Below are 23372 nucleotides of genomic sequence, written 5' to 3' on the forward strand. Positions count from 1 at the left end.
AAATTTATAAAAAGATATTCAGCCCATTTTGGTGAGCGTCAATCAAAAGTTTAATTAATCAAATGATGACTTTCATTTTACTTTAACAAGGTTTAGCTATAGGTTTATATCTTTACAGTGACTCCAAATGTCAAGGGTTTTACATACTAAAAGGACTTCCTCTGCCATAGCAAGGGCACCTGAGTAAGCGCTCCCTATATTTCCGATACATAACTTGTGGTGGCCTCAATAAATTTTCTAGAACAATAAATGTCGTCAAGGGTAATATGTTGTGTGTATGGGCAACTCAAAAAGGCTATGCAAAATTCTAGCAACACATTCAGAAAAGTGAATATATTATTCTCCTTTTTATATTTCAACATTGAGCTGTGCGTACATGGTCATTTAAATGTATTTTGCCTAAAAAAAAGCACTTTAATTGAAAAAAGCATCTATAGCCATCAGACAAAACTGAAAAACAGTGGCAAGAGCTGTTCAGAGTTGCAGTGTGACCGTACTGACATTGGCGAGACACTCAACTCCAAGTGATTTATCACATTATTAAGCAAATTTGGAACACATACAGCAACCTTACTGGAGCTATGTGCTCCTTCAGTAAAGACAAGGAAAGTAAGGTTAAAAGGCGAAAAAGTGCTGAGGTGTGTGGTCTGAAAGTATTTAATTACAGTAGCATGAGTAATAAGTTTTATTTTTTACCAACAGACAATAAGGGTGGCAAAGAAGCACTGATGTGCAGATTGCAAAATTATTTGACAGTGAGTTATTGTTTTAGAAAGCTTAAAGTATAAATTTCATTTTTGTAAAGCTTTAGTTTAGAAAGAAACTGATATTTGGAAAACACGTAATAAAAAACAAAACAAAATGGATAAAGCATTTCTATAAAGATAAACATGGTTATGGAGAAAAAAGACAAAGGGATGATTATGATCTTTTCACCAATAGCAGTCATGCTTTTTAAAATTGCACTTGAAGCTCGCAGGAAGAGCAGCCTGTCACTCTGAGGCACATGAACAGCAGTGTGGGATGAAATGGAATGCTATTCACCATGATCTGCACCTGTCCGTTCTTGCAGGAGTCAGGGGAGTTTTCACTGTCGTCTTTACATCCCCCCATTCGACAACGAACAGCATCTTGCACCTACAGGGTGGGGGGACAGCAGGGAGGAGTGAGTAGGAGATGCCGGAGAGAAAGGGGAAATTTAGACAGGAAAGGGGGGAGGGGAAAGGAACAAGAAGGCAGAAGAAGGAGATGATGCAAAGGGAAGAAGTTAGTGCAGGGACTTTGATTTGTTTGGTAAACGGTGGAGCTCCGGGAAGTTATTCTAAAGACATTTGTCCTATGACGTTCCAATTAAAAATACTCATGCCCATTTTGTCACAATACAACCACAACCTTCTATGTACTTTGTGTTTTAATGATAGACCAACACAAAGCAGTGCGTAATTGTGTAAATATAATAAAAGTAGAAGGGAAATGACAAAAGACATGTTTTTTGTAATCTGTAAGTGTAAGTGTGGTGTGAATTTGTATGCAGCCTACAGTAATCTGATATTCTGACAACCCCCAAAAAAACCAAGTTGCCTTCACAAGTTGCCAAATTAGTAAATAGAGTCAAATTGTCTGCAATTTGATCTCAGCTGTGCTGTGAAAGCCATGTAAGGATTACTGGAGAAGATTACTAAACAAACCGCATCATGAAGACCAAAGAACCCACCAGAAACGTCCGATACAGAGTTGTGGGGATGCCTAGAGCATGGTTGAGTTATAACACAATGTCCCAAGTTCTAAATATGTCACTGAGCATTATTTAATCCATCATCTAAAAATACAAAGATTATAACACAGTTATACCCCTAACTATAGCTAGCTGTCCAGCTTAACTGACAGGTAGGACAACAACAGTATTAATCAGAGAAGCCGCCAAGAGGTCCAATTAAATTAATTGTTGAGGGCCTAATAGAAGAGTTACAAGAGAAAACGTTAAAAGAAAACTATAGGTCCTACATCCAGTTGTCCAAAAACCATGTAAGCAAGCATGTAAAAGAAGGTGCTCTTAGATGAGACTAAAATGAAACATTGTGGTCAAAAAACAGAACTAAGTATGGTAGAAAACTAATATCCCACATCGTAATGAAAGAACTACACCCATAGTGAAAACTGATGGTGGCAGCACGTTGTTGTTGGGATTTTCATCCACAGTGACAGGAAAGCTGGTTGGAATTCACAGCAATCCTGGACAAAAATGTTTTAGAGTCTGCAAAAGGCTTGAGGGTGGGATGGAGGTTAATCTTCCGGCAGGACAATGACCGTAAACATACAACTGAGCTAAAATGGAATGTTGATGTGTTGGAACAGTCCAGTCAAAGTCTAGGCCTCAATCCAATAAATCACTGGTAATCACTGGTAATCGTTTAAAATAGCTTTTTAAAATAGCAGAAGTTCTCCATCTAATCTGACAGAGTTTGAGACAAGAAAGGTGGGTTTACAAATTGTTGTAAATACATAGTGCATTTTCCATATTTTTATCTGTAAAACAATTTGAAACCTTTGCATCGTTTTCTATATACTTCACAATTGTGCACCATCTATGACAGGAAACTGCACTGAAATACACTACAGTTGGGAAAATGTGAACAGGTTTAAGTGGTATGAATGCTTTTCCGATGTGCTTTATAAATATGTCAAACAACAGATTTAGGGTGAAAGTATGTTAACAGGGCAAAATTAAAGAAAAAGTCATACCCTGCCACTAGAAGCTTAACTTATATATTGTCGAACAGACAGTTGAGTGTTACAGAAAGTACATAGCAGCACTTTAAAGTTGCCTATATGAACATGGGGAGATCTGAGGCTCTATTTAAAACCAACATATAAAGATGTCCAAATCTCTGGGCCTTCCTGGTGTCATATTGTTTCTTCTTCATCTTACACACTGCATTGTTGTAAACTTATTCCAGCAGAAGCTCAAATCAAATGGATCCCCAAAGCAAACCCCCACAGATTATTTCCCTGCCACTAGGTCGTGTTTTATAGATGCATGCCCCCCTTACTTTCCAAGGTGTAGCATCATTTCCCAGAGCTGCCGCTGTCAAATCCCAGGTTCTTGTGAGTGGAAACAAGACAGTTTTGAGGAAGAAGAGATCCAAGAGGTTTGTTTTCATTGAACCATTGCTGCATGTTTGTGCATGTGGGCACCACTACAAGTGGAATGGATTGCTTCCCCATCTGATTAATACTGCATGACCAAACATATTTGCTCCATTGTTTCCTTTTGTCTGTCACTTCCATTTATGATCACGCTGATCCTCTGTGGCTTCTGTTGCTTGTTTATTGTTGGTGCACCATAAGAGAATTTGTGTGTGTGTGTTTCAAGCTTCAGATTAACTGTTTCTATTAGCTGTGGATCTCTGAAGCTCCTCCAAGGTTACCATGGGCCTTTTGGCTGTTTCTCTGATGAATGCTCTCAAAGTACTGCTTAATTATAAAGCAAAAGGAAAAGTATGCGTGGTTTTCAACATTTTTCAGCCCATGTTAATCTGATACCCCTGCTTTAAGAGGTAACCTAATTAGAAAACAGAGCCCATCTGTGGGTAATAAATTGTTCTGTAAGTTTCTAAGAAAAATGTTTCTTCTCCAGCAAGGACTCTTAACCTGGTCATAATGGGAACATGGCTGCAGTTAAATACAGGGCACTCCTGAAGGAAATAGTCTGTAAACGATTTGGGACTGGGGTGGAACTTCACCTTTTTAGCACACCAATAACCCTAAACATACAGACAGACCCACATTGGAATGGATTAGATCAAATTGCATTCATAGTTTAGAATTGTCCCGTCAGGTATAAATCAAAGTGAGAATCTGTGACGACATTCTCCATCAAAACTGACTGAGCTTGGGCTAATTTGTAAAAAAGAATGGGTAATAATTTCATTGTGTAGATGTGCAAAATGTGTTGAGACATACCCCAAATGACTTAGAGTTGAATGTTGTTGTTGCAAAATGAGGTTCCATTCAGTACGAATTCAGGGAGCCACATATACACCACCAGATTTTCATTTGGAAGCAATTTTGAAAACCATGTATTTTAACCCTCCACTTCAGAATTATGTACTACATTTTGTTGGTATATCCAATACATTCTCAATAAAAAAAAGTTTCTCTCTATAATAAAAACAAAATGTGAACAATTCACAAGCAGTAGGAATACGTTTGCAAGTTATTTTACTGCAGCTCTCCTATTGGTTTTGATGTTTGGCTGGAATTTAAAGACAAAAACTGTAACTTTGCATATGTTCATTGTCTGTCTTCTCTTCATCAAACCTCTGTCAGTCATCTGTGTGTGCCATCACTCAGAGCACTATTTTGCTTCTGTGGTGGTTTACTCTATGTTCTGTTACACTTTATAGTGTCTTCTATCATGTTTTGCCCCGTAATACTCCTTAACTATCCTCTCTCCTTCTCCACTCTTCATTTGCCAGTTGTAGAAGGATTTTCATACATTTACATGACATAATTCCTGGATTTACTCCACACTGATTCCTGTCACTTTTGTAATATTGACTTAATGCAGCTAGGGAGTAGGAGTATTTGAAAATTCACTTATGCCATGCAATGGGTCAAATTTACTAATGATCTCGGTGAAAGGCGAACCTGTGTGTTTACCTCACTCATCTGTGGCTGTTGCATGCACTCGCATCACATATTACAATTTATTGTGAAGTGATGACATTGTAAAGCCATTATTTGCAACTAGCGTATTTGTGTGTGTGTGTGTGTGTGTGTGTGTGTGTGTGTGTCTGTGTGTGTGTGTCAGTCTCTAGGGCATGGAAACGTGTGTGCATAATGAGTTGGGAATGCAAGATCCTTGGGGCACAGCAAAGCCATTGGCATTAAAGGCATACGAGGCTGTAAGTTGGGGACTTATCGTCTTATTTCATATACAATCGCGGTAAGCTCCTTAGAGCAGACTAGGATCAGTCAAACAATAGCTCACTATCATGCTGCATTATGAGAAATAAGTGCAGCAACACAGGCATAAAACCATGCTAACCACCCTCAGCCAGTCCCACCCGGCAAAGGAAATAAACATTGCCTATCAAATCCTGTGAAGCAGTATTATCATGAAAGAAAATCACATGAACTAAACATAAGGCTCGATCAACTGACAGAAGAAATCAAATTCACCTCTCGGCGCATAGCACAATGAACAGTGATGATGACGAAACCTTGGACAGAGTCAAAGACAGCAAAGAGGACCTGGAGGACAAAAAACAATATGCCAGTTAGTTTTCAAATATGCATAACTGCGACATTTTGTAAAACTTATATTTTTTGTTATCAGGTACCCTAAAATATTGCGCTCCTCAGATTAACTGGTATCCCCTATAAAATACTTCAATAACTTATCTTCCATTGCCGTGGTATAATCTGGTAGTAAAATATTTTGGAAAATGTGTACATTGATTCACTCAGGGAAAAACATCATTTTAAAAGTTTGTAAATACAGCTTAAGTATTCTATTTTATTTATGCTTAACAATAAATTGTAAAGTATGATTGGGTATAAAGTTAGGTCTAAAACCTCTATGCAATGTTCCATGACTTACTTTATCCTTGTGGTATAAATATGACATGTCTATATCTCTTGACCACTTTTCAACATGAACAAAGACAAGGGAACACATGCTTCAAGTAAGGTGAATGTGTGTTGTTCTTCATAAGTCAAGAAATGGCTACAAAAAATAACTAATCATGTACTCCTGCTCAGAAAAAACTTTTACATTTTAAATTTACTTGAACTTTTTTTCTTTTTTTTTTTGCCAGCATGCATAGTGAGGATGATAAAGAAAAATTAAACAAAATCCTCTATTGGGGTCATCCATTTTGGCTGCGCAGCTCAACACGCGAAGCTCAACGGACGTTGCAGCTCTGACGTTATTTTTTTTGTTTTGATTTATTGTTGTTTCACATTGTCTCAGGGTTACCAAAGCTGATGACCAAAAGACTGTGATGATGATGTAAATGTATTGTTTTTTTTATTTCCTCATTGAACGACATAGACAGGTATGAGTTAGCCAGAGTTTAGCCCTGCCCAGGCTAACCTTATCCTACCCAGTTAAAGAAGAAGAACTGAACTGTGAACTCCCGTTCTTGCCAATAGGAACACATGGACAGTATTTTTGTTTTTATTTTTGCCTCTTCATGGATCATGGTTCATTGAGTTTCAGCTCCTATGATGGATGGACCCGGTAGCTTCAAAGATTGCGATCAATCACACCCTTCAAACCTAAGGGGGATGTTGGAGTCATCCATTTTGGAGGCGTAGTTCAACACGCGCAGCTCAACAGACGTTGCAGCTCTGACATCACCCAGGATTATAAAACTCACAGAAAATAAACTTTTGTTGCTGTTTCCAGCTTGCCTCATGGGACGACACAACGGAGACGCATATCTAGAGAGAGAAAAGCTCACAGGCGAACTTTTCCTCCACACAGCCATTCCCGGAAGAGCTTGAAAGCTGGAATTCTGTCTGATACAAGAAGGTCAGAAGATTCATATACTGATGGAAGACCACGCCGACACCCGGCACAGGTGAAAAACCCACAGAGGTATTATTTCCAATCCTTGTTGATTCAGTCGACTAAACAGTTCTTCATATTTTCCCCTCTTGGACGGATGAGAAGTTTAGCATTGTTTGTTTTTTTTGACTTGATCACGGACATGTTTTTCTTCAGACCTGACCCATCCTCAACCGGTGGAGAGAGGAAATCAATGTTGGGACCCACAGCCATGGAAACAACATGAAAGATGGGGTACAAACCTTTCTGGAACTTTCAAAATAAATTGCATTTAACTGACTTCCAGCACAACTACAGCCAGGAAACGGGGTAACAGCGGACTTCCCATGATGCCACAGGCCATATAAAACCCCCACCTTTCCAATGGTCCGACCTCTACCACCCGGACTCCGTGCGAGGCTGGCTGGGGAGACAGCCCGCTAATGTCTCTTTGCTGGCAAACAGACAAACTCTTAAAACTGGATCCAAGGGTGTCATACGATCACCAATCATATGCACTAAGTTAAGTACGGATGAATTACTGTTTGTGTATCCGGTATTCATTCATAAAAAGGGGAAATTAAGGTATAAGCATTGCTTTACTTTCTCTCTGAGGCCTGCAGAAGCAAACTGTGTTCCAGAGAAGTCCCCAGTAGAGACGTTGTCTCTACGAAGCCGAGTGGAGCGGGTGGTTAAAGAATCTAAGTAAGAGAACTATTACTAGAACTACTACTTTTTTATGGTTGCTAATAATTGCAGAGATTGCTGTACATATTCACAATTTCATCACAGTGTTTGTTTATTGCTTTTAAGCTGCTCAGCTGTGTTGTAGATGTATATTTTAATAATGTATATTTTATTTACTTATATAATGTTAACCCTTCATTTTACCTGTTATACGTTGTGAAATATTGAAAACTTCCATATATCTTTATTTATGTTTTCAGCCTTCTCCTGAGACTTAAATTACTTAAGATTCAAATAATAATAACAATACTGTATATAAATACCAACAAGCATTCATGTAAGCATACATGCCTACTTAGTGTATTCTAATATTTTGTTATATTTCCACAGTTTGAATCTTCTATGTACGTATCCTGAAATTCCTCACATTGTTGATATTCTTTAGTGACTTTATTTAGATTTATTTTAACAGTTACATGGAATTAACATTTATTATATCCATGCAGCTGTTCTAAAATTATCCAAATATATAGTTAAAAAAACTGTTTTTATTTGAAAAAGTGTATATTAATAATGTCTCCAGTCTATATGACTCATCAAGCTGACAGTCTGGTGATCTTTCTCAAAGCTCCAAAGAAGATTTTCCATCATGCACCACTGGAGTGTATGTGTGTGTGTGTGTGTGTGTGTGTGTGTGTGTGTGTGTGTGTGACTGACTGACAGTACATTAGCATGTGCTTGTTGTTGTGACACACATCACCTGGAAAAGTGTGGAGCGCCGATCAGTTATGGCCAGCACAGCCGACATCCAGGTCAGTGCTAACAGAGGAAGAACCACACAGGAGCTCCACAGGGACGCCCTGTCAGACAGGAAAGAAGCACATGCAGGTAGGGGAATGGGAGGGGGTAGAAGAAGTGAGGGATTCAGTCTTAAATCAGACAGGCCAGTTTTGCTATGTCCTTACATACAAACACACACAAATCAATCAGTCATTCTGTGGTGGGCCATTTAAAGCAGACTGCCATACTCCAATTTTGATTACACTTAATATTCCAACTGATGAGTGGAAGACAATGTGTAATTATGTGTAAAGTTCCGACTCTAACAAGCGCTCACAATTACTTGGTTGATGGACTCTGATTGCCACGCTGGGGACTTTGAGAACACAGGCTCAACAGCAAAAAGAAGACCAGACCAATGATAATAATGACAGAAAAAACCTTCAAAGAAGTCAGAAGTTCAGGACTCCAACTTTAAATATCTTTGGTATGAATGAACAAATTTATAGTATTAGAACTGTGTAAGAAATGTACAATGGGGGAACTAAGAGTTTATCTGATCAAATATATTTCTAATGAGGCTACTAACATTAAATGTAGACCATATCTCTGTGACATCCCAAGTAATCCACTTATACAAAGATATCAAAGCAAGAGGGTCCATACATGTGTTATGTTGAATAAAGTGGAATGACACAGGGAATAGGTGTGGAATCACAAGAGAAAAAGACAACACAAGAACAAAGCCAAAAGAACCCAGTTGAAATCTTTTTAGTATTCAGAAAACAGTTCCAGTTGATACTGACTGGTTTAGATGTTATTGACAGCCTATAAATGTATCTTATTACCAAGGTATCACTCAAGATGAATGTTAGGGTTAGAATGGATAAAAGCAAAAACTCTTTTACAACCTTTGTAACCTGATTGTTGCAGAGCATGTTGTTGGCATTGGTTGCAGACATGTTTCTAAACTTCTGAACATTCCAGTGAGCACCATTGTGAGCACAATCTGGGAGTTGAATGAACATTAACTTTCTATAAACTGACTACAATCAGGTGCTTTTAGCAAGATCTGTGACAACAATTATCAGAAAAGCTGAAGACCACTCACAGAGGGATTCAGAAATACCTGGAATTAGCAGGTACATGTTTTCCATGAAAACAATACGTAATGCTCTCAACCACAATGAAATCTACGCACAATCACTGCACAAGACTCCACTTTTGAAGAAAAAGCATGTTGGAGCCCGTTTTAAGTATATTGCTTTGCATTTGTATTTTAACTTGGCTTGTAACCAACAAATGGTGTGAATTTTGTGTCAATAGCTTGTTTAGAAATATATTCACTGACCAATTGATGAGTTTAAAACTAACTTTCTTTCTCGGTTAATGGGAAATGGCCTAATTTTTGTTGGGGGCATCAAGGAAATTTGTGAAATAAGCAGAATGCATTCAACAACAAATTAGCAGCTTATACTTCTATTAAACCCACAGAAGCTGATTCAACACAATGAGATACTTTAAATAGCTTTTAAATTTATGTTTTAATCAGAAGAATCCTTTTGGAAAATACAATTCTGCAATTTTAAAGAAATGTAAGAAATAAACCACATATTGTGGCAGACTTAAAACTTTTTAGCAAGGTGAATAAACAATAACCTCCTGCAGAGGAGTGTTTCCAGCTTTTTTATTCTCTAACAATATTTCAGCAACAACAGATGTTCCGCTGCATTGATATTTTTGATTAAGGCTTGTAAAGCACTTCCACTGGCAAACCCTTACACACATGACACACTACAAAAAGGGACTCAGCATGAATATAAATGACCATTAGCAAAGATACACTTTGTTCATCTTTAAAAGATCTAGCTACTAAACCTAGTAAATCTGGATGGTAAAAACGGCAATAGTACCCCAAAGAGCTCCACTAGCAAATCTAATAATTGGTAAATCTCATAACATTACTCTCCATTCATTGAAAAACAAAGGGTAGACTGAGGTTAAAATTAAAATTAAGTGCCTCCACAGAATAATAAAAAAAGAAAACAATGAATGATTTGCACAAGGACATAGACTATTCTGCACAACAGAAGGAGGTTCTCATTCAGAGACCCCGATCATGAAACAATAACAACTAACAGAATGACAATACAGTGCCTAATATGAGATTTGATGTGCACTCAATGCACCTTTGTTCAGTTGGTTTTATTGTTTGTACACGTTTAAGCAGAAGGCAATGTCCTTTTACTCAATTTAGATCCATAATGATCTTTTGCCAGAGCACAGAGTTTACCAGAGACTTCTTTTTTCAATATGATTCAATCAATGTTAAGTTAGTTCAAGCCTGGTAATTTTGTGCAGAAGTAAAAGAGAAGTAATAAAAAAAGTTTGAACACGATACAGTTTTTAAAATTTAACATTTTGCTTTTTAAACTATTTAACTACCATTGCTTTGACTATTAAAAGGATCCAACTGATGACATATTTTATGAGTTTTTGGTGTCATGATTCCAGCCCTTCAGCTCTGCCTTGACTGTGCTGATTACTCATTGCCTTCACCTGCACTGGGCTGCTCCTATTTAAACAGCTGCTCGTCACCAGCTCAGTGTGAGATCGTCTGTTGCCTCAGTCACAGCTTTCAAGCCTTGATTAATGTTCTAAGAGAGTTTTTCTGGTTTTCTGATCCTGCCTGTTTTTGACCACAGATTTTTGCCAAGTCCTTCTGCTGTTTGGAAGAGTTCTGACCTCCCGTTGCTGAAACCTGCCTGTCTCTGACTCTGTCTTCGGATTACTAGACTACCGTTGCCTAAAACCCTCCAGTGCTTTATCCCGGATTGTCTCACGACTCTGCATCTGGTTGGTGGAAATTGTCCCTGTCCCCTGTTTGTTCCCGGAACCCCCAAGACCTCCCGTTCTCCACTCCCCCTTCCTCCCCGGCAGGATTCCGGTCCCGTGTGGAACCTCCATTCCTGTCCTCCCAGACTGACCACTTCCTGTGGAAACCCATCAACCAAATTATTTTAATAATAAATCTTTTGGTGAACCGTTGTCTTGTCTGGCTGCGTTTTGGGTTCTGGCTGATTTGCTTCATCGTTACATTTTAGCACATTAGCTACTAAAATAGCTTTAATGATTGGAATGCAGGTGCCTGCAATTTTCTTTGAGTTCTGTGTATCTAGTCTTACTAGCTGTGTACCTGCAGCTAGAAATAATAAGCAGATAAAATAGAGAAATTTACAGTCTGGGTATAACCTACTTCTAGTTTTCTGCTTGTCCACTTCATTTTTATGGCTATAATTATTGTTAATTTACTTAGTAAATTTTGCTGATTGTAGTCATATTGTCGGATTTGTCTGGGCTTCAATGATTAGTTTCTTACATAGCTAAATGGGAAACAATGCTTTAATGCTTCAGGGTTATTAATTTCCCCAGGACTTCATTCACTTTATTTAGGACATTTAATAGCTGTGAGAAATGTCAAATAAGCAACCATTATAATGCTGAAAACCTTTCATCCCTTTTTTGTCCTTCTGTCATATTAGATGTGAACAGATTTGCTGGTATTCTTACAATTCACTAAAACAATGCTTCATTTCTCCTGAAAAGTGATTCAAATAGTGTTATCTAAATTTTTTATGTGTACCTGAGTATCCTTATTACGTTATCCAGTACAAATAAAGATGTCAAAAGGAATTATAAGAAGAGAAGAAAAATAAGTAAAACTATACTGACAGATTTGTTAGTACGCCTAAGGAGAAATTTATCCTTGTATTAGAAGTCATGTTTTAAATGACAGAACCTTGCAAAAGTATTTATACGGCTTGAAGTTTCTACATTTTCTTACAACCCCAAACTTTAATGTAGTTTATTGGGATTTTATTTACTACACCAGCACAAAAGGGGGCACAAGTGCAACGTCAAAGAAAAAGCGGTTTTTAGTTTTTACCAATAAAGATCTGAAGTGTGACAAGCATCTGTATACAGCCTCTTTACTCTAAAACACTGAAATAAAATTATGTGCAAGCGTTTGTGTTCTAAAAGCATCGAATTTGGTAATGCAGTGGTGCCATTTGTATGGCAGCCTCACTTCTGTAAGTCTGCTCCAGGGCAGCTATGGCTTTAATGCAGTCCACCACTGTCACTCTGTGAATGTGTGTATGAATGGGTGGATGACTGATTGTAATGTAAAGCGCTTTGGGGTCTCTGGGTGTTACAGTGCTATACAAGTGTAGGACATTTACCATTAATGTAATCACAGATCCAGCTGTGAAGCCCTCAGAGGTGTGAAAAGAGATTAGTCAAAAAACAGCATCACAATAGACATGCCAAAGATAGGTTGTGGAGTCATTTAAAGCAGGGTTAGGTTATAAAAGAATATCCCAAATTTGAACATCCCATGGAACACTGTTCAGTTGTTCATCCAAAAATGGAAAGCGTCTGGTGCAACTATTAATGTACCAACAAATGGCTGGACACCAACAGTAAACTGCCAGGTAGGTAACTGCCATGGTAACTGCAGAGAAGCTGCAAAGATTCTATGGCTCAGACTACAAGTTCAGTTTTCAATATGCCACAAGCCATGTAGGGCACACAGCAAACATGTAAGAGGAGGAGATCTATTCAGACGAGACAGAAAAAAAAATGCTTAGATGCTAAACTTGTTTTGAAAGACAATTAAGACTTAATATCAACCTAGAGACACAAACTCTTTGGAGAAAACATAGTGGTGGCACCATCATGTTGTGGGTATGCTTTGTTCAACAGGGATAATGACATTGGTGAGGGTGTATGGATTGATGAATGGAGCTAAATACAGGATAATCCTGGTAGAAAACCTGTTAAAAATGCAAAGAACTTCAAACTAGGCTGAGGGTTCAACTTCCAGCAGGACAGCAACCCTTAACACACAGTCAGGGCTAAAATGGAATAGTTGAAATCAAAGCATATTTATGTGTTACAAAAGTCCACTTACAATCATAATCCAAATTCAGTCACATTTAATAAGTATTGACTCAGGGGCACTGAATACAAATGCATGACCCACTTGGATATATTTTACAAATGTTTTTTGTAAAGCATTTTAAAAACCATTTATTATCTTCCTTCTATATAAAACTTATGAGCTACTTTGTAATTAATGTCACAAATGTGTTCAAGCTTTTGTCAGACTATTTAAAAGAAGAAAGCATGCTCAAGGTTGTGTTGGTATCGTTATATGCAACACACTGAATATGGACAAGCGAAAGCAAAGGCGAGAGTTGTATGAACTGTCAAGAAGAAGATTTTATATTTTCAACTTAAAGGCAAAGGCTAAAGGGCCATCACAACTTCATGTTCCTGTGATCACAGTTGACAATATTACTAAAATGTACGAAGTTAATGGTACTGTAGCCAACCTCCCAGGACATTGCAGAAGGAGGAAGAAAAACCCCAGTTTGATCAGATGGATAGGATTGATAATACAAAAATAGCTCACTTTCTTATCACACTTCCATTTTTAACCATAATAGCCTTTATATAGGCGACTGGGGCTCAGTAGGAAGAGTAGTCGTCTTGCAATCAGAAGGTTGTGGGTTCGATTCCAGCTTCCTCCTGCCATAGGTTGATGTGCCCATGCGCAAGGCACTTAACCTCAAGTTGCCTACTGATCTGCGTATCGTGTATGAATGTGTGAGCGTTAGTGAGTGCAATTGGGTGAATGTGGCTCTAGTGTAAAGCGCTTTGAGCGGTCTTTATGACTGGAAAAGTGCTATATAAGTTCAGTCCATTTACCATAAAGGAAGACCCGAAGGAGTCTACTTTGAAAAGACAAAAAGTCTAACTGAGAATCACAGAGATGTCTTTAGGTATTTATTGGTGCAAAAGATGCTGATACAATGTATTAAAAGTAAGGGTCGGACCCTTACTTTTTTATTCATGCAATTTTCATTTTTTTGTTAAATAAAATACCTGAATAAACAATCACAATCCACGCATGATTTGTGATATGGAACAAACAATAAGGCATACCATTAAACTGTTGTCAGTTGCAACTTTTCTTCTGTGCAAGTTTAGTTATTTGTGAGTTTAAAGAGGTAAAGATAATGGGAGAGTAAATTAAACATTAACAGTGCAGTTTGTGTAATTGGCAAACTTGTGTTCTGTGTTTACCTTTCCCCCATGCTGCTCTGTAAATATGTTTAAAGTAACTCTACAAAGGGTTTATAAATACTGTTTAACACAGGTCATATTTCTCGGTGCACCCAAAGGAGAGCTCACGTCGCATCAAAACGTATTCTCATTAAACAGTGTTGACTTGCAGTGCAGGTGTTTTCCCTTTCATTAAACTGTTTTTGCTTTCCAGTCAAGTCTGAACACTGTTCTGCATCATTACCGACAGCCAGAGATTAAACGGCGGAAGGTGGCAGTGGTGGTGAGGGGATAAATGGAGAGAAGATAATGGGAAGTAACAGAAAAAACAAGAGAAGGGAAGAATAGAAAGAGCAAGAGAAGAGAATAATAGAAAGATACAGATAGATGAAGATGAACTAACATGGCGCTGCTGGCCGTCGAGCTGGACATAGCGGTACTCGAGATCACGCCACACTTGGAGCATTTCAGGAGTAGTCGGCTACGCGCCTCCGCTGGGACACTTTAGGAAACGTGCACGCACACATATCCCATGTATAGGAAAGAGAGGGAGAAAGTTGGAAAGAGGATGTGTGGAAACACAAGCACCAGTGAAGACAACAGGTGAATGTGATGGGGAAATAGCAAGAAAATAGTAAGGAAAATGGAAAAAAAAAAAAGGAGAAAACGAGGACAAATGTGGAGTGACCATAGAAAAGGGAAAAAAATTTAGGAAAGGGGGGAAGGAGAAAAGAAAAAAGAAAGAAAGGTAAATTAAAACCAGATCTTAAAAACATAGCAGCAATGAAATACAGTCAGGATACAACGATTGATTCAAAGCAAGTAGAGAGAACGTGAGACGCACACTGCAATCAGTCATGTGAATCAACACATTACAGTGACAGAGACAGGAAGTACATTAGCCGTTTGGTTCATCTTTACACTTTGCATGCAGGTCTGTGCATTAGCTATCTGTGCATGTACTGAGGCTTTACAAGAGTAACATGGAGGAAGTGAACTGTTCTGGTTGTTTACGGACAAATGGAGGAAAAGCATATTTATACATTGGTTTGTGATGTGAATTAACATACAATTAAATAAATAACTGGAGAATGGCTCTGTGTTTGAGCTATGCTACACTAGCATCCTATCACAGATCATTACCTTGGTACCAACGACGACCACCGCATGGCTTCATAAAGAAATACATTATGCTCAGAACTATCCTGCAAGCAACACCACCAATCTCTGTATTTATGTGTATGTATATGTGCAGTACCATGCATTCAAGTACTCAAAACCCCTTTCAAAACCCTTTTTCACATTCTGTCACATTACATGAAAAACTAACACAATGTAGTGTGTAACTATCTAAGACAAGGACATCTATAATGATAGTGGTTTGGGCAAGGTGTGGTTTTGGCTTTCTGCCAAAAACTGTCTTTTTCTAAATTGCAAATGCAACTTCCTGCAGCTTTATTCTTTCCACTGTTACATCAAGACCAGATATGCACGGTGAAAGACTAATAGCTGTCATGTCAAATTCTCTCAACTGAACTGTTTAACTCTGTAGCTCCTCCAGAGTTACCAGGGGACTCTTGGTTGCCATGTCTCGGTAGGATTGCAGTTGTGCTGTACTCTGTTCATTTTTTGAACGATGGAGCAGTACATCTTTGTACATATTTGTAGAAAATGCCTATTAATCCTTTACATTACACTTTACAATTATGCAGTATTTTGTGTTGATTTATCACACAAAATCCCTGTATGAATCCTTTTGCATGGCATGGTGCTTGACTAAAATTGACAGGAAAATGCTAAATACTCAGAAGAGGCAATGAACCTTTCCAGGATCAAAGAGAGCTAAGCCTGCATATACTTACAGTGTTTAGGAAAAACTATCAATTTCAATTTGTGCAATCAATGCACACTGAGGAAAATGCAATGAGACAGAAAAGAAGAAAACAAGAAGTCGATGGAATCAATAGATGTGAAAATTGAAACATGGGTATTTAGATGAGCGACCCAAAGAGGTTTCCACTCAGGATTAGAGAAGATGAATGCCTGCTTATAGAGTTGATAGATTTTAATGCTGTACCTAGACAAATTTGCATTCATATGAGATGTGTAAATATATTATTTGCATTCATGCTTTTTAGGTCTCTTTTTTATTTACTCTTTTTATTCTCATTAGATTTCTAACTGCCACTGATTTCCATATCTCCCATGCTCATCTGTGTCAACCCACCGAGAGAACTAGGTGGTTACCATTTGCGGAGGTGACGCTGAGATGCATCTCAGAGAGCAAGAGCACATAACAGATGTCTCGTCATCTCCTCGCCAAATTAGATCATATTTTCTGATTTTTGTAAGCGGAGGCACAGGTGTTCAAGTGGGTGTGTATGTGTAGAGACCCTTGGAAGCATTTTGAGTTATTTGCCAGGAAAATGTTGTTTGACAGAAAGAGAAAATTGCCTAATATGGCAAAACTGATGTTGGTTTTAAAGCAAAAATATGCATAGAAGGAACAGTATAAGATGTGCGTATGTGTGTGTGTTAGGTTAACTTACCCTGCTCGCTGCTTTTTAGACTTGTCTGAGATGCCATCTCGAGACATGAGCTTGTTGAACACCACAATTCCAATGAGCATGTTTACCTGTTAGATGTAAAGAGAGCACATTGTCATAATGGGCACTTAGGCTAAAGATGCTGTTCTGTTTTATTCCTGGTCGACACACCACTGTATGGGTCAGCTATTCTGAGGGTGAGCTGTTCTAGACAAGACAACACAATACAGCAAAGTAACAAATGCTTCTTAGCAAGTACAATTTGAGCAACCTGAGCATACTTCGGTATGTTTTTCATGTTTGCTGACTGGAGCTTTACAAGCGTCCTAGTAACTGAACCGGTTGGCATGTTGAAAGTTGTGAAAATTTGCAAATAAATTAATAAATAGCACAGAAAACATGAATGAAGAAATAAATGAAACTGAAATGTTGAATAAATAAATGAATGAATGAATAAATGAGTGAGTGAATGAATGAAATTTGCCAAAATATTATGACTAAATAACAAAAACAAATGAACAATAAATAAATAAAAACAATTTTAAAAAATCTGCCAGTATAAGGTAATTAAATCGTGAAGAATTAACAATATATAATAAAACTATTTCAACCCTTCATTTTATTTCCAGTTTTTTCCCTTGGAACACAAATTTATTTTAAAATCTGAACAGCAACTTATTCGGTAACAAAAATGGAGAAAGAAATGTATTTAAAAATCATCCATAAAAAAATTATATTTTGAAAGAAATAAATAAATTTGAAACATTAACAGAACATTTGAACATGAACAAAAATGGGACACTTATCACTTTACTTACTTGCTTCAAAAACTAATGAGGAGCTCATATTTTAGCCTGCCAAACATCTGGCTATACTGACCCTGTGATACAGACTTACAATTAGATGAACACACGCATGAACACACAGACCCACATAAGCATACACACATCTTAGCAAGGGCTTGCAGAGCTCTTCCCCTCTGAAATCCTCCACATCTGGAAGAATTTCTTGGCTGGTGACATGTTCCTTATAATCCTGATATTCGAAGTACAGTTTCTGAGTATTCATCTGCCTGTTTTCTCTGTGATGTCAGTATCAATGACAAACAATATTCATACCGTTGTGCATGCTTTCTGAGCATTGTTATTTTTATTGGTACGCCAAAGTCATTATCTGGCTTTTTTTTTCTTTTAATTGCCCACAAAATCAGGTCCGGTCTTGAGAGAGGATAAATTGTCTCCGTGATAGAACTGACATATTCATAGCTAAGCAGTTACAGAATATTAGCGAGTTACAACAACTAATTTCAGTGGAAAAAAAGAAAAATGCATGGTTTCATTGTCTTATTAATTAAAAATCTGAAAAGTGTGATGTTTGCGTTCATATTTTGCATAAGTATAAATTGTCAATTGAGTTTAGGTCTGGACTTTGACTGGGCCATTGTAATACATGAAAATGCTTTGATCCACATTGTAGCTCTGGCCACATATTTGGTGTAAACCTGCTGAAAGGCAAATCTCTGTTGCAGACACAATTATTTTGGAGTCATTTGACTTTTTTCAAGGACTGTCCTGTATTTAGCTCTGTCTGTCCCTGTTGTGGGAAAGCGTCCCACAGCAGGATGGTGTTACCATCACAATTCATGGTGGGGGTGGTGTGTTCAGTGATCAGTTTAAGTTTTCTGCCCCAGACAGGGTTTTGCACATAGGCCAAAAAATTCATTTAGGATCTCATCTGATCAGATTACCTTCTTCCACATTTTTGCTGTGTTCTATGCATAGATTGTAGCTAATCGGGGCTCTATCGCCTTTCTTTCAACAAAAGCTTTCCGTTTGTAACTCTTCCATAAAGGCCAGTTCTGACAAATGACCAGTTGACAAAGTCTCTCACCTGAACTGTGGATCTCTGCAGCTACTCCACAATTAAAATGGGCCTCTTGGTTGCTTTTCTGATTTTGTCAAGCCATGCCTTTGTTGGTTTGCAATTTGCCAAAGTCTATCTCTGATGATGGATTATAGAGTACTCCATGAGATGTTAAAACCCTAGAGGATCTAACCTAACTATTCCTGACCTATCATGTTCAGTAATGTTCTTTGATAAATCACACAGGTGTCCACTTAACAACTGCATTTTTACAGATATGAAATTACACACAAGTAGACTCTGTTTACTAATTAGATGGTTTCTAAAATTTGTTGGAGTGGATTTTTTTAGAGATATCAGAAATGAGTACTTTTTTCCTTTAACTTCACAATTATTCAATAGTAGCAATGACTTTGGTCTATCACATATGATCCCAATGACGTAAACTGAAGTTTGTGGTTGTAATGTGACAAAATGTGAAGAGGTTTAAGGTTACTGAGCAATTTTGTGAGGCACAGTACATTGTAACTATTTCTCTTTCTTTGTAACATATTTTAGAGGAATTGTCTGTCTGCTGAAAAACTCTCATCTCCATTATTTCCTCTACACTCATCATGTTTGGCCGACAGCAAGCTTTGGAGTCCTAGATTGAAGAGGTGAATATTTTTATGCCAGTCATGTGTGGCACCAGCTCTGTGAGTCAGCATTATTCTGCTCTGCTTTTTGCTCAAGGCCAGGTTCATTAATTAGAGAAGAGTCTAGCGGGAAGGTCTATGTGTTTCTGTGGCTGAAGCCCCACTTTCATTACAGCTGTTTGTTAGAGCATAGACTCCGGTGATAATACCAGGGGGCTGGGTGCCACGTAGCAGCTGTATATTGAAACATACTTCCACATTGTGGTGGCAGCAGTGGAGGAAAGTTGAAAAGAATTTGCAAAGAAATAAAAATCCACTGTAACTGCACTGTAAGGGCCTAAATAGAAAGCGGCTGTTCTTAATTTCTTCTTTCTTGAAGATGTTTCACATCTCATCTGAAAGGCTTGCTTAAATTTAAGCATGTGTTAGAAGTATCAGTCTGTCAGGAAGGAAGGAAGGTAGGACTCCAAACGTATCAAGTCTTAAAAAATATTGAAACCGAACATAATAGTTGCCTTGCAAGCCCTGTATATTATCTCCCATGAATATTTACAGCCATTAAATAATTTTTCTCCCTGAAGAAACACTGTCAAGCTCTCTTGTCAGAAATTACGATACAAGCATCCATATCTTGTCTGCTCACCTGTGAATCTGTCTGATTCATACTTCATTTCCTGACATGTGTATTACAGCAAGAGCGACACAGACTTGGTGCCACCCAACAGCATCATCAGCAGTGGCAACAATTACCAACCTAAAATGTAGCACACTATATCCAGACTTATTAAGCTCAAATGGTAAATGGACTGAACTTATATAGCACTTTTCCAGTCATACAGACCACTCAAAGTGCTTTACACTTGCTCCACATTCACCCAATTGCACTCACTAACACAATCATACACAGATCAGTAGGCAACTTGAGGTTAAGTGCCTTGCCCTGGGGCTCATCGACATATGGCAGGAGGAAGCTGGAATCTAACCCACAACCTTCTGATTGCAAGACGACTACTCTTCCTATTGAGCCACAGTCGCCTCAAAGGGGGAAATCTCCACCCTGAGTTTCATTTAGTAGAAATTATCACAGCTCCATACAAAAACAGACAATTGAAACCCCAATGTGAAGCAATTATGGCACTCCATTTTGCTGTAGAAATGGGTTTAGGTAGGTCTGTATAAAAATGTCAATCACTGAACTTGGTAAAAAAAAAACCTACACAGTGCAAAATTTGTGGCCCATCATGGTCCTTCTAAATTTATGGCCAAGGACAGGTGTCAGCCCTATATGCATTTTGTACAGTGACTCATACTCTGAAAGCACACATTAGAGGGAGTGTTTAAGGGCAAGAACAGGGCTATAATTCAGCACAGAAATCTAATATATTGCCAAAAGCTCTTGTCTGCTACACTGCATTTATTTATTTTTTCTGGTCTGACATTTTAAACTCGGTTCAAGGCCCTCTGCTCATCATCTTGACACGTGCTCCTGAAGTGTATGCATGCATGTACATGGGACAGTGAGGGGCAACAGGGAAACAGAGGTCAACAGGCATAATTGTTAATGCTCTCAGCTTTGGAGAGAGGGGATAAATTGGAAGTTAGCTTTTTAAACATTTAATGTCAGCGTTGCTAAACGTATTGTATATGTCAGACTGACAAGGAGACTGCATTTATAAAATGCTTCTGTTTGATTGCTATGAAATCAATATACCGTATTTTCCGCACTATAAGGCGCACTTAAAAACCTTTAATTTTCTCAAAAAATGACAGTGCGCCTTGTAATCCGGAGCACCTTATATATGGATCAATTGGTTAATTGGTTGATCCATACTGGTTGTACACGGCGCTCTGTCAAAATGTTTCAGTACGACTGGTAAACTACAAAGCCGCACCGCTTGCAGCATTACGGCTACCGTAGTCAGGGGTGTCGCCGAAGTAATAGCGGTAAACACCTGTACTGTGCTTACTCCTAGTCCAACACCACTTGTGTGTGTATAACGTTTGAATGTACTGTTGCAGGAATTGCCTGAACTATATGTGATTAGAAGCTCAGTGTGTGGGGTGTATGTTTCGTGTGTGTGTATGGAAGATGTTGACATTACTCCTCCGGACAGAGGTGGCGCTGTGTGCTGCCGTAGCTGAGAATCAAGAGTGAAGGAGTGATGTCGGTATTATTGTGTGTGTGGGGTGGGTAGAGACGGCGACCGGAGCAGCGGTGTATGAGTCTGTAAGCCCTGTGTTTTTACGTGCTGCAAAGTCATTAAAAAGAACCCCGAATCTCGTCAACAACTCAGCGTTTTGATGCTGTTTCTTCATGCTCAACTCAGCAACGTATGAGTGAGGGAGTTAACCCCGAGGAAACTAGTAACTTCGGCCCTGGAGAAAGCGTCTCCCCTGTGTCATCAGACTACGGTCAGGGGACAGAAACAGGAAAGGTTAACAGTACTAACGTTTGATTTAGTGCATCAAACTGTTTCTTTTACGTGTTTACTGAATCAGGGAAAAGTTCCCTTTCACGTTTTAACTAACGTTTGATTTCAACTTCAACTTCATAGACTCCAATGCATTCCTAACGTGCGGTTGGCTCTATTCAATAGAATTCTATGTAGAGGAGACCTTGCCATGAGAGTGAATGGAGTTATCAGAACGCTGGTTTGTAGTGTATTAATAAAGTTTGACTGACTTATCTGACTGTTTTGTTGACATTCTCTTTAGCACAGCTCCATCTAGTGGATGCATAACGCAACCCCAGTCAAACGTTTGACTGCAGTAGCTTCTATTCTATGCACCTTATAATCCGGTGCACCCTATATATGAAAAAAGTTCTAAAATAGGCCATTCATTGAAGGGGCGCCTTATAATCCGGTGCGCCTTATAGTGCGGAAAATACGGTTCACAGAATATTGAATGCATCTTAATTATCATGCAATTTTGAACAATGATGATGTAAAGTTGTTTTGTTGGAATTGTGCTAAATGTGAATAACGTTTGGCTGTATATTAAACATCATGTTTATTTTAACAAAGCTATTTAGGGTACTTTATGCACGGTGCGTGTCTTCACTAAAGAAGACCATATAAGACACAGACAATTTGTCTGTTTTGTTTTGCAAGTGCGGTTCGACCTGTGCGATTTGGAATATGTAAGATATATAAATGGTCTTATTTTAATCTATGCAAAATGTCTTCAAAAAGAGTATCTTTTCTTTGTGTTTGAATTTATCTTTTTTTTTTTTTGTTCATGAACTGATATTGTTTTATTATTATGACATATGATGCTTGAATAATAAATTTTCAGAAAACCAGCACTTGACATTGGCCATATAGACAGTCACCAAGGGCACCACCTGCTGCAGGGGGCACCGGTGCAAGCCATCAAAGAATACAAAACTTAAAATAAACAATAAATAAAATAAAATAAAATAGTATAAGGTTGCAGCTCCTAATTGCCCTCTTTTTTTTTATCATGCTTCATCATAAAATGTGAAAACAATGAATGAATAAAAATATAAAACTGACTAAAATATTTCTCATTATTTAGTTAAATTAGCTCTGAGCTTGCCCTGAACAATGCACTGTCAAGAGGATGATGAGACAAAATATAGGTGTGTAATTGTCGTCATGCAAAGGCCCTCCAAATCCTCAGCTGCAGCCTTCCTAACACAGAGAAAGAACAGGCAGGAAACAGTGTAGAGGTACATTACAGACCAAACGTTTGGACACACCTTCTTATTCAAAGAGTTGTCTTTATTTTCATGACTATGAATATTGTAGCTTCACACGGAAGGTATCAAAACTATGAATTAACACATGTGGAATTATATACTGAACAAAAAAGTGTGAAACAACTGAAAATATGTCTTATATTCTAGGTTCTTCAAAGTAGCCACCTTTTGCTTTGATTCCTGCTCCGCACACTCTTGGCATTCTGTTGATGAGCTTCAAGAGGTAGTCACCTGAAATGGTTTTCCAACATTCTTGAAGGAGTTCCTAGAGATGCTTAGCACTTGTTGGCCCTTTTGCCTTCACTCTGCAGTCCAGCTCACCCCAAACCATCTCGATTGGGTTCAGGTCCGTTGACTGTGGAGGCCAGGTCATCTGGTGCAGCACCCATCACTCTCCTTCTTGGTCAAATAGACCTTACACAGCCTGGAGGTGTGTTTGGGGTCATTGTCCT

The 23372-nt window shown here is 38.3% G+C and overlaps 1 protein-coding gene across 1 annotated transcript in view; it reads right to left on the minus strand.

Annotated features, from left to right (window-relative positions):
* The window catches only part of adgrb2 (adhesion G protein-coupled receptor B2), a 353452-nt gene that overhangs the window by 39149 nt on the left and 290931 nt on the right, over positions 1-23372 (minus strand). Inside the window, exons 24-28 of the mRNA XM_047383933.1 lie at positions 16702-16787; positions 14556-14654; positions 8004-8103; positions 5185-5256; positions 1045-1137 (exon numbers count right to left, since the gene is read on the minus strand). Coding sequence (XP_047239889.1) covers positions 1045-1137; positions 5185-5256; positions 8004-8103; positions 14556-14654; positions 16702-16787 — 450 coding nt within the window. The remainder of the gene's footprint in view (positions 1-1044; positions 1138-5184; positions 5257-8003; positions 8104-14555; positions 14655-16701; positions 16788-23372) is intronic.

The sequence above is a fragment of the Girardinichthys multiradiatus genome, chromosome 13 (genome assembly GCF_021462225.1).
Source record: "Girardinichthys multiradiatus isolate DD_20200921_A chromosome 13, DD_fGirMul_XY1, whole genome shotgun sequence".
In the NCBI taxonomy this organism is placed as follows: Eukaryota; Metazoa; Chordata; class Actinopteri; order Cyprinodontiformes; family Goodeidae; genus Girardinichthys; species Girardinichthys multiradiatus.